The 10,591-nt window shown below is 51.6% G+C and overlaps 2 protein-coding genes across 2 annotated transcripts in view; one reads left to right on the forward strand and one right to left on the reverse strand.

The window, feature by feature from the left end:
- The window catches only part of LOC122550352 (protein phosphatase 1 regulatory subunit 16A-like), an 87,273-nt gene extending 83,970 nt beyond the window's left edge, over positions 1 to 3,303 (forward strand). Inside the window, exons 8-9 of the mRNA XM_043691081.1 lie at positions 292 to 510; positions 2,012 to 3,303. Of these exons, the coding sequence (XP_043547016.1) occupies positions 292 to 510; positions 2,012 to 2,437 (645 nt within the window). The 3' untranslated portion in view covers positions 2,438 to 3,303. The remainder of the gene's footprint in view (positions 1 to 291; positions 511 to 2,011) is intronic.
- A 1,865-nt stretch (positions 3,304 to 5,168) lies between these two features.
- LOC122550213 overlaps positions 5,169 to 10,591 on the reverse strand; it is a 20,777-nt gene continuing 15,354 nt past the window's right edge. Inside the window, exons 4-6 of the mRNA XM_043690973.1 lie at positions 9,698 to 9,927; positions 6,832 to 6,887; positions 5,169 to 5,611 (exon numbers count right to left, since the gene is read on the reverse strand). Coding sequence (XP_043546908.1) covers positions 5,409 to 5,611; positions 6,832 to 6,887; positions 9,698 to 9,927 — 489 coding nt within the window. The 3' untranslated portion in view covers positions 5,169 to 5,408. The remainder of the gene's footprint in view (positions 5,612 to 6,831; positions 6,888 to 9,697; positions 9,928 to 10,591) is intronic.

The following is a 10,591-nucleotide window of genomic DNA, read 5'->3' on the forward strand; positions in this document are numbered from 1 at the left end:
CGTTCCCCATGTCTTTCCTGTGCCTTGTTCCCAATTCCCGTCCTCTCCCCTGTCCCTAAGCCCACAGCTGCCCCCTGCTCCACTTCTTGTTGTCTCTTGCATGCTGCCTTGTGGATTTCCATCTATGTCTGCCCCTCCAACCATGGATCGGGAACCCCGAATCTCCAGCCCCCGCGGGGAGCTGTGACCCCCATGGTCCCGTCCCCCCCACTGCCGTACCCTCAGGCTGTGATGAGCTGCACTGCTCCAGCCCCCTCCTGGTTCTGTGTGAGCCCATTCTAAATATTGCACAGGACTCATTTTGCTGTGCCCGGTCTCTCTCTCCCTCTCCCTAACAGGAAGGTTGTCCGTAAAGTCAGTGTGACGGAGCGGAACAATATGTACCGGAAAGAACACAAAGAGGAGGCCATTGTCTGGCAGCAGGTGGGCAGCAAGGAGAGTGACCCCGAGCTCCAGGACGAAGAGGATGAGGATGCTCAGACTGACTCTGAGCTAAAGCAGCACGGATTGGTAAGGACAAGGAGGATCGGAAAACGCAGGGAGGAGCCGGGCAGGAATCCCAGGTGGAACAGATCCAAAACCTTCACCTGGAATTCAACAGGGAATGGTCACCAAGGGAATGAGAAGACCCCATAAAGAGAGGTCCTTAATAATTAACATTAACTGGGTTGGATATTCAGCGATTTGAGGGCTACTGTGTGGGGTTGGATTTGCAGGAAAGCAGGTTGGACCCCTCATTGTTGAGTGTTCAGGGTCAGGGGTCCTGGGTGGAAGGTGCTTACCAGTGGAACACTCCACACTGTTTTGGTTTTATTAATGCTATGTCTCAGTGAACAGTGCAGAGACCCCACTCAATCCCTGCTGCTCTGTAACTCCTCCTCGAATTTCCTTCTGATAATTTCCACTTCCCTCAGTCTCTCAGGGGCAGAGAGTTCCAGCCCATAGCACCCTCTCATTCCTCATCCCTTGCTGCTCAAAAGCAGGAATTTTGTTCCCTAATCCTTGCATGCTCAGCAAGAGCAGACCAACTACTCCCATTCCCTCTGTCCGTTCTGCATAGCCCTTTTTCAGATACTAATTCTCATTCTCTGTTCTTGTTAGTACACTCTCAGGCAATGTATTCCAAACCTACCCACTCAGCATTGCTACTTTTACCAATTACATGAAATCTGTGTGCCCTGCTATGTGACCCTTCTATCAACAGGAACAGTTTATCCTGCTCTGACCCCTTCTGATCAAATCTCCTATTAACCTCCTTGTAAAACAGCCCTATCCTCTCCAATGATAAAATCATCGATGCCCTACATTGTGGAAGCAGGCCTTTTGACCCATTGAGTTATACTGACCCTCTGAACAGCATCCCACCCACACAGCCCAGCTCCCTATTCCAGCGACCCTAATCCACACCGTTATACATCCCTAGGCACTATAGGCAATTTCCCATGGTCAGCATACCTAACCTGCACATCTTTGGACTATGGGAGGCAACCCTAATCTATCCACTTCACTAAAGACCCTCCTGCCTGGAGCCATTTCTCTGATATCTTCATATCCACACCCCCCCCGATATCTTCCTACCCACCCCAAAGAGCAGTGACCAGAACGGGACATAATTTACCAGTTGGGGATGCCAGTGTTCTGTTTTTAAAACTGTCTGATCATTATAAGGTTGCTGTTTGTGGGATCTTACTGTGCGGATACGAGCTGACCGTTTCCTATTTTATAACCATGATGACCCTGTGAAAGGCTTCAGGAGATTGTGAAAAATGAGTCTATCCTCCTTTAAACAGCACCAGCCCCTCTGTCTGTCCAAGCTTCAGTATCTTGCAGCCCCATCCTTATCTTGAGTTCCCTCAAAATAATTTTAGTTATTAGTGAGTAATGACCGATTTAGTTAGTTTGCTGTGTCATTGGTTCTCTGGAGTAGCGATATTCTGAAATGTCCTCAGCAGCTGATCGCTGTCCTGGTTTGTTACTGAAGATTTAACCGTCTGTCCACGTTGTGTTTCAGAGTGCCACTGCCCGAGTGATGAAAGGTGATGAGGGTCCGAGTGAGGCGAGGTGGGCCAGTGGTGAGCTGACTCTGAGGAATGGCTCTGCCGTTCTGGCCACTGCTCTGGAACAGGACGCCAAGGGGCTGGCCAGCAGAGAGGAGCCACCGTCTGATCTGAGCAGGGAGAAAGCTCACCACACTCTGGCTGACCTGAAGAGGCAGCGGGCAGCTGCTAAGCTCCACAAGCAGCTGGTTCCCGAGGAGCAGTCGGTGAGAGAATCGGCTGAGAGTGTCGTGGCTCAGCCTCCGAACCAGAGCCCTACTGAACAGAACTCCATCTACTTCACTGCAGCAAGCGGGGACCCTCCGCTGGTCAGATTCAAAGCTCCCGTGGAGGAAGAAGCTCCAAGCGAGAAGTCTGGGCGATGCTGTAAAATGATGTAAAGCTTCGAGAGTCTGCGGTGGGACAGAGGGCCCCAGCAGGACAGCCTGTGGGACGGACAAGGATCGGAATGTCCACACCTTGGGAGCCTGGCCTCTGAGCTCCATCTGCTGCTTTAACCTGGACATTTCTGCTCTACAAATACTTTACTGTTTGGGCTGGATGGGGGTGGGGGAAGGGGAAGAAAGGCTTTATTTCTATAAAAACACACCGTTCCCCCATTCCCTGCTCAACACCAGCTGCTCTCGACTGCCAGAAACATTATGGAATACCAGCAAATGCATCCAGGGATCAGAGGTGTTTGTGCCTCTGGTACTCAGGAGCTTTTGGGAAGCAGGCAGCTCTCCAACTGCGCTACACCAACCAAGCAGCTGCTAGTGTGGCGGTCAGTTTCATTGATCTGCCTGCCTCTGGAGTACAGACCGCACAGCCCCTCCGTGCTGTTGCTGTGGTCAGTCTACCCCAGTCAGCACATGTACCTGAGGCACTGTTCCCTCACTAGCTGGAGTTACCCAATCCCCACGCTACATTCCAGAAAGAGATTTCACCAGCAGCAGGCTGGCCCTGTCGACTCAGATGTGCTTTTACTGACGGTGCTCCAGCTGGTTAGCTATCCAAATACAAAGCTTTGTGTGTATGTGTCTCAGCTTCGTCAAACAGACAGTCTCACGGAGTGGCTGTAGATGGCCTGGTTAGAAAATCTTCAACAGTTGCCCTTTTTAGGAGCACCTGGTTATGCAGAGTACAGTCTCCAGGAGTTTGCCCCCTGTACAAAACCTGCACTGGGAGTGTATGGTGTAGAGGGAGCTTTACTCTGTATCTAACCCCATGTTGTCCCTGTCCTGGGAGTGTTTGATGGGGGACAGTGTAGAGGGAGCTTTACTCTGTATCAAACCCCGTGCTGTCCCTGTCCTGGGAGTGTTTGATGGGGGGACAGTGTAGAGGGAGCTTTACTCTGTATCTAACCCCGTGCTGTCCCTGTCCTGGGAGGGTTTGATGGGGGACAGTTTAAGAATAAAACAAAACAGCACAGGAACATGCCCTTCCATACTAAAACTGTCTTCCCTTACAGGATCCATATCCCTCTATTCCCTTCCTATTCATGTATTCGTCCAGGTTCTTATTGAATGCTGTGATTGTGTCTGCTTCCGCCACCTCCTCTGGCAACGTGTTCCAGGCGCTCACCATCTTTTGAGTGAAAAATCTGCCTCTCACATTTGTTGTAAACTCTTCTCCCCCCCCCCCCCCCCCCCTTTTTGCACCTTGAGGTTTTGTCCCTCAGTAAGTGTAAAGGAAGCTGTACTCTGTATCTAACCCTGTCCTGGGAGTATTTGACGGTGGACAGTGTAGAGGGAGCTTTACTCTGTACCTAGCCCTGTGTATGATGAGGAACTGTACCCAATGAAGTATTCCAGGTCCCATCCCTGACATCAACCACCTGAGAAGCACAAATGACTTTTCTTAATTATTTTCAAAAAAAGTAATGTTAATAAATGTAATATATTCTGATACAAATGTGATTGATGAAGCGTTGATGTTGTGGGTGCTCAGGGCAGTTTCTGCTCCTGGTGAAAGTATTCTCAATTTGAAAAGGGTGAGCGTGTTTGGGTTTTGTTACGATGGTGCCCATACTCTGTTTCCTAACTCTGTCCCCTCAGATATTGCTGCTGTTACCTTTCCCAGACCTTAAGAATATTATTGATTTCCTCCGTCAGATACACTAACACTGGTCATTTGGCCTTTCAGTGTGCCTCTGTCAGTATATACTTTTCCATTATCCAGCCTTCTGTTTAAATGCATCAATGCTATCCAACTCAGTACCTCCCCAAGGTTCATATTCAACCTGCCCTCTGGGCTCAGAGGTTTCTTATGACTGCATTTACTCTTGACATCTGAGAACATAGACCAGTACAGTGCAGGAATAGGCCCTTTGGCCCACCATCTGTGTGCTGGCCATGTTGCCATTCTAAACTAAGCCCATCTTCTTGCACCGGGTCCATATCCCTCTATTTTCTGCGTGTTCATGTGCCTAAACGCCTCTAAACATTGTCATTGAATCTGATTCCACCACCTCCCCTGCCAGCCCCCAGATCCCGACTCATTCTCACATGACCACTTCCATCTAGAAGGACAACGTTAGCAGAAACATGGGAATACCACGCCCTGCAAATTCCCCTCCAGGCCATCCTGACTTTGGAAATATAATTGCTGTTCCTTCAAAATCCTGGAATTCCCTCCCTCAGGGTCTTTGTGGGTCTACCCACCAGCACACGGACTGCAGCGGGTCAGGAAGGCAGCTCACCCCCACCTTCTCAAGGATAGCTCTGCACAGGCAATAAATGCTGGGCCAAGTCCTGGGAATGAAAAATAATCACATTGATAGCTACAGCTGACCCGTTTTGTTTTGGGGGGGGGGGGGGGAAGAGAAAGAGGATGGATAAAGAATGGGGAGAGAGGACCGGATTGCCACTCCCCTTTGTGTGACGTGCTGCCTGACCTTTCTGTGGAACGGACTGGCTCCTGTGTTAGGGTTTGTTTTTACTCCCACATGGGACATTGGCGTCTCTGGCTGAATGTCCCTACTCCTGCCTCCTGGGTGTGGCTCTGAGGGAGTCCATGTTACACATTGGCACCGTGCCCCCTCTTGATCTTCATGTCCACAACTGAGGCAGCTGTTCGACTACAGAAGGCATCACTGGTAAGCCTGGAATTGATGCGTTGAGTGAATGGAACACCACCTCAAGGTGAGTCTCCATTCTCCTCATCACTCTCGCTTAGATAACAGACCAGACACAACCATCAGCATGTTTAATCATTTCTTACAGTACAAACTAGGTGTTCAGACTCTGGCACAGTGCTCTTATTCCCATGGATATCAATTTGGGGCGGGGGGGGGGGTGGTTTGACCGTTTGTAAAGTGTTATCAGTGTTCCATCAGCCAGGCTGGGAGATGAGCGGGGCTGAAGGGTGCTGTCAGCTGTAGCTGGACACAAAGGAGTGTTCCAGGATGAAGTATTTCTGAGCAGAGTGGCGGAGGGTGATGAGGACATGTTGGATGGGATAGTTGTCAACGACCGAGGGGAAAGGATTGAGGTTGATCTTTGGCACCTTGAGTTTGATGTATCGGCCGATATCAAAAGTCAGCGATCCGGAGACAATGGGCGGCAGGTGGAGCTCTAGGGAAGAAGCAGAAGATTAGAATTCACCCGAAGCGATGCAGCCAGAGACATTGGCAGCTCCAATACTAAAGCAGAAACTGTCTTCACAGGAAAATAATGAGGTCACGCTTTCAAGGTGAGAGCTGAAACGTTTACGGGGATACACGCGGCAAGTACTTCACACAGAGGGTGGTGGGCGTCTGGAACACGTTGCCAGCAGAGATGGTAGAGGCAGGCACGGTAGATTCATTTAAGATGCATCTGGACAGATGCATGAGTAGGTGGGGAGCAGAGGGATACAGATGCTTAGGAATTGGGCAGCAGGTTTAGATAGTGGATTTGGATCGGCTCAGGCTTGGAGGGCCGAAGGGCCTGTTCCTGGGCTTTCAATTTTCTTTGTTCTTTAAAACTCTTGAGAGAGATTTCCCGAACGAAGAGTTGGTGTACCTTCCCTGGGAGGGAAATAGAGGAAGGATGTACTGACTGGGCACCATTGCCCTTTTGAGGGTACGCCCAGTTCAAAATGAGATTGTAAGAGGGTACGCCCAGTTCAAAATGAGATTGCCAGTGAGATACAAATTACCCAGGGGGGGGTCCATCCACATCTGTTTATGTGGATGGACCCCCCCCTGGGTAATTTGTATCTCACTGGCAATAAACCCATGTTTCAGGAGGAGCTGAGGGAGGGTTAAACCCTGTACATACAGTGTGCTGCCCATTCTGGGATAGGGCTACTGGGGTATTTACCTGGGGAAGTGGGCTGTGAGAACATTGCTAAAACCATGACTTCAGCTTGTTCATCTCAAACAGGAACAACGACGGGTTTCAGTTCAAAACCCATTCCCCTAATTACTTCTCTGTGTTAAAATAGTGGCTACAGAGGAGGAGCTTAACTGCAAAGTTTTCGTAGAGACTATACTGGCAGGAGGGGTTAATGGTTTTGTGACCAAGTGGAATAAGGAATATTACCTAAATATATGAAAGACAGCAGAAATACTTGTCCCTGTATTCAGTGTGGACCGGCACCCCACGACACACCCACACACAGCTGACAGAGATGGTTAATGTTAGACTGGTATAATGGACAGGAGAAGACTTAGTGTTTGGAATGGTTATGTCTAACAAGGAATTTCCTCTCTTTTGCTATCCAGTAAAGGTTTGACAAACTGTCAATCAATTCCCATTTTGCATCATTAATAAATAACTGGTATCTATAAGTGGGCAGGTTCATCACTTACTTTCAAGCTGCTTACTAGTCATGGTGGTCTCCCCTAGTCTCAGGAGAGCTCGGTCCCTACAGATTAAAACAAACCACATGTTTAGTGAACAGTTGGACAGAGTCCAACTCCTGGCTTGGGTCAATCTCAGTGGGTCATCTCACCAAGAATGAGGCAGATGTCGGGGCAGTTTTATACACATTTTCAAGCAACATAACAGACGTTCATGCCAAGGGAGCGCCGCACTGTCGGAGGGTCAGCGCCGAGGGAGCGCCACTCTGTCGGAGGGTCAGCACTGAGGGAGCGTCACTCTGTCGGAGGGTCAGCACCGAGGGAGCGCCCCACTATCGGAGGGTCAGCTGTGGGGGTCAGCGCCGAGGGAGCGCCCCACTGTCGGAGGGTCAGCGCCGAGGGAGCGCCACTCTGTCGGAGGGTCAGCACCGAGGGAGTGCCACTGTCGGAGGGTCAGCGCCGAGGGAGCGCCCCACTATCGGAGGGTCAGCTGTGGGGGTCAGCGCCGAGGGAGCGCCCCACTGTCGGAGGGTCAGCACTGAGGGAGCGCCACTGTCGGAATACATAGCTTGAGTTGAAGCAACCTCTGACATGATGGGATTTACCCTGCAGTTTGACAGAGAGAAACTGGAATCTGATGTAATGGTTTTATAATTGTGTAAAGGTAACTACAAAGACATGAGAGAGGAGCTGGCCAGGGTTGATTGGAAGGGGAGCTTTACAGGAAAGATGGTGGAGCAGAACAGTAGGAGTGTCTAGGTATTTTGGGAGGCAGAGCAGAAATTTATCCTAAGAACCAAGAAACATAAGGCAGCAATGGCTAACTGGGACAGTCAGGGATAGCATAAAGGGAAAACCATACAATGTGGTGAAGATCATTGGGAGGCCTGAGGACTGGGAGGCCATTTAAAACCAGCAGAGGATGACTGAAGAAGCAATAATAAGGGGAGATGATGGAATATGAGAGTAAGCTAGCTAGTAATATAAAAGAAGATTGCAAGGGTTTATTTTAGATATTTAAAAGGTAAGAGAGAGGCAAGAGTGGACATTGGACCACTGGAAAATGAGGAATGAGGGAGCACCGCACCATCAGAGGGCCAGTGCTGAGGGAGTGGGCACTGTTGGAGGGTCAGTGCCTAGGTAGTGCCGCACTGTTGGAGGGTCAGTGCCTAGGTAGTGCCGCACTGTCGGAGGGTCAGTGCTGAGGGAGTGCCGCACTGTCGGAGGGTCAGTGCTGAGGGAGTGCCGCACTGTCGGAGGGTCAGTGCTTAGGTAGTGCCGCACTGTCGGAGGGTCAGTGCTGAGGGAGTGGGCACTGTCGGTGGGTCAGTGCTGAGGGAGTGCCGCACTGTCGGAGGGTCAGTGCCTAGGTAGTGCCACACTGTCGGAGGGTCAGCGCCGAGGGAGCGCCGCACTGTCGGAGGGCCAGCGCCGCACTGTCTGAGGGTCAGCGCCGAGGGAGCGCCGCACTGTCGGAGGGTCAGCGCCGAGGGAGCGCCGCACTGTCGGTGGGTCAGCGCCGCACTGTCGGTGGACTGTTGGAGGGTCAGTGCTGAGGGCGTGCAGCACTGTCAGAGGATCAGCGCTGAGGGAGCGCCGCACTGTCGGAGGGCCAGCGCCGCACTGTCTGAGGGTCAGCGCCGAGGGAGCGCCGCACTGTCGGAGAGTCAGCGCCGCACTGTCGGAGGGTCAGCGCCGCGGGAGCGCCGCACTGTCGGAGGGTCAGCGCCGCGGGAGCGCCGCACTGTCGGAGGGTCAGCGCCGAGGGAGCGCCGCACTGTCTGAGGGTCAGCGCCGAGGGAGCGCCGCACTGTCTGAGGGTCAGCGCTGTTGATAGTATTTCTAATTAGGGGATGCAATGGCCTAGTGGTATTATTGCTGGGTTGTTAATCCAGACACCCAGGTAATGTACTGGGGGCCTGGGTTCAATTCCCACCATGGCAGCGAATGTAATTTGAATTCAATAAAAGTCTGGAGTTAAGAATCTAAAGATGACCACGAATCCATTGCCAATAGTGACCCCATCTGGGTCACTAATGTCCTTTAGGGAAGGGATCGGCCATCCTCACTTGTGATTCCAGACTCTCAGCAATGAGGTTGAGTCTTAACAACCGTCTGGGAAATTAGGGAGGGGCAATTATTGCTGCTGAGCCAGCAATACCCTCATCCTGTGAATGAATAAAGGGGGAAAAAATAGTATCAGCGGGGCATGTGGGTTCAAATTGGCCAAGGTCCTGGAGCCTGACAGCATTGGGGGTCAACCTCCAGCACATGGACTGCAGCGGTTCAAGAAGGCAGTTCACCCCCACCCTCTCAAGGGGCAACTAGGGACGGGCAATAAATCCTGGCCTCGCCAGTGGTGCCCATGTCTCTGAATGAAGTTTTGACAATCCCACTCTAACAGTTGGTAGTACTTAAAAAATCAATTAATAATATTGTCAATTATTGTTAAAAAGCCCCTTCTGGCTCACTAACGTCCTTTCGGGAGGGAAATATGCCGTCCTCCCCTCCAGAGCCACACCAATGTGGTTGACCATTAACTGCAGTCTGACTTGGCCCCAGCAGGGCACTAGTTCATGGGGCAATTAGGGATGGGCATTAACCGACCCAGCCAGCAACACGCACATCCGATGATAAAATAAAGAAAACAAAGTGCCCGTGACTCAGGTCTCGGGTCAACATGTGGTTGGGGAGAGAAGGGTGGTGACCTGTGGGATTATTCCCATGTCGGCCTTCAGGTCAATCTCAGATTGTCAGACCACACCTAGATCCTGCCCTTGTGACCCACTCATTCAGACCCATGGAACCGGGCGGGTTACACTGTCCCTGATCCTACCCCCTTGCCCGCTCCCCACCATTCCCCCCACTTGTTGACCTCTGGATCTTGGGCAGGAAGAGCACTGTGTTCTTCATCTTCTCCCGGTCCCTCTGGGATCTGGCAGCTTCCTCGTTTTCTGCTGCCATTAACTCCTTGAGTTTGTTCTGGAGTTGGAGTTCAGAGAAATAATTCACAGTCTCAATGGGATGAAGCTGTTCCAGTGATCCCGACTGGACACCCTCTGGAATCCTGATCGTGGTTGGTTGATTGGGATCCACTTTTCTTGGCTGTCATTGGAAAGATTGTTTCAGAAATGGTTAATAATGAATATTTTTCTTTCCCCTCCATTGTCTTCCTTCAGAAAGTCCTCCCCTCACCTGCAGCACCAGCCTGCCTCAAAATGTCCCTCCCAGCTCCAAACTTCTCTTTGTTCAGGGGATGTCGGCAACTCCGACAAAATGGACCTGACACCCAGCTTCTAATCCCCATCTGACCCCCAAACCCAGCCTCTAATCCCCGTCTGACCCCCAAACCCAGCCTCTAATCCCCGTCTGACCCCCCCACCCAGCCTCTAATCCCCGTCTGACCCCCAAACCCAGCCTCTAATCCCCGTCTGACCCCCAAACCCAGCCTCTAATCCCCGTCTGACCCCCAAACCCAGCCTCTAATCCCCGTCTGACCCCCAAACCCAGCCTCTAATCCCCGTCTGACCCCCAAACCCAGCCTCTAATCCCCGTCTGACCCCCAAACCCAGCCTCTAATCCCCGTCTGACCCCCAAACCCAGCCTCTAATCCCCGTCTGACCCCCAAACCCAGCCTCTAATCCCCGTCTGACCCCCAAACCCAGCCTCTAATCCCCGTCTGACCCCCAAACCCAGCCTCTAATCCCCGTCTGACCCCCAAACCCAGCCTCTAATCCCCGTCTGACCCCCAAACCCAGCCTCTAATCCC

This window comes from Chiloscyllium plagiosum, chromosome 5 (genome assembly GCF_004010195.1).
Source record: "Chiloscyllium plagiosum isolate BGI_BamShark_2017 chromosome 5, ASM401019v2, whole genome shotgun sequence".
NCBI lineage: Eukaryota > Metazoa > Chordata > Chondrichthyes > Orectolobiformes > Hemiscylliidae > Chiloscyllium > Chiloscyllium plagiosum.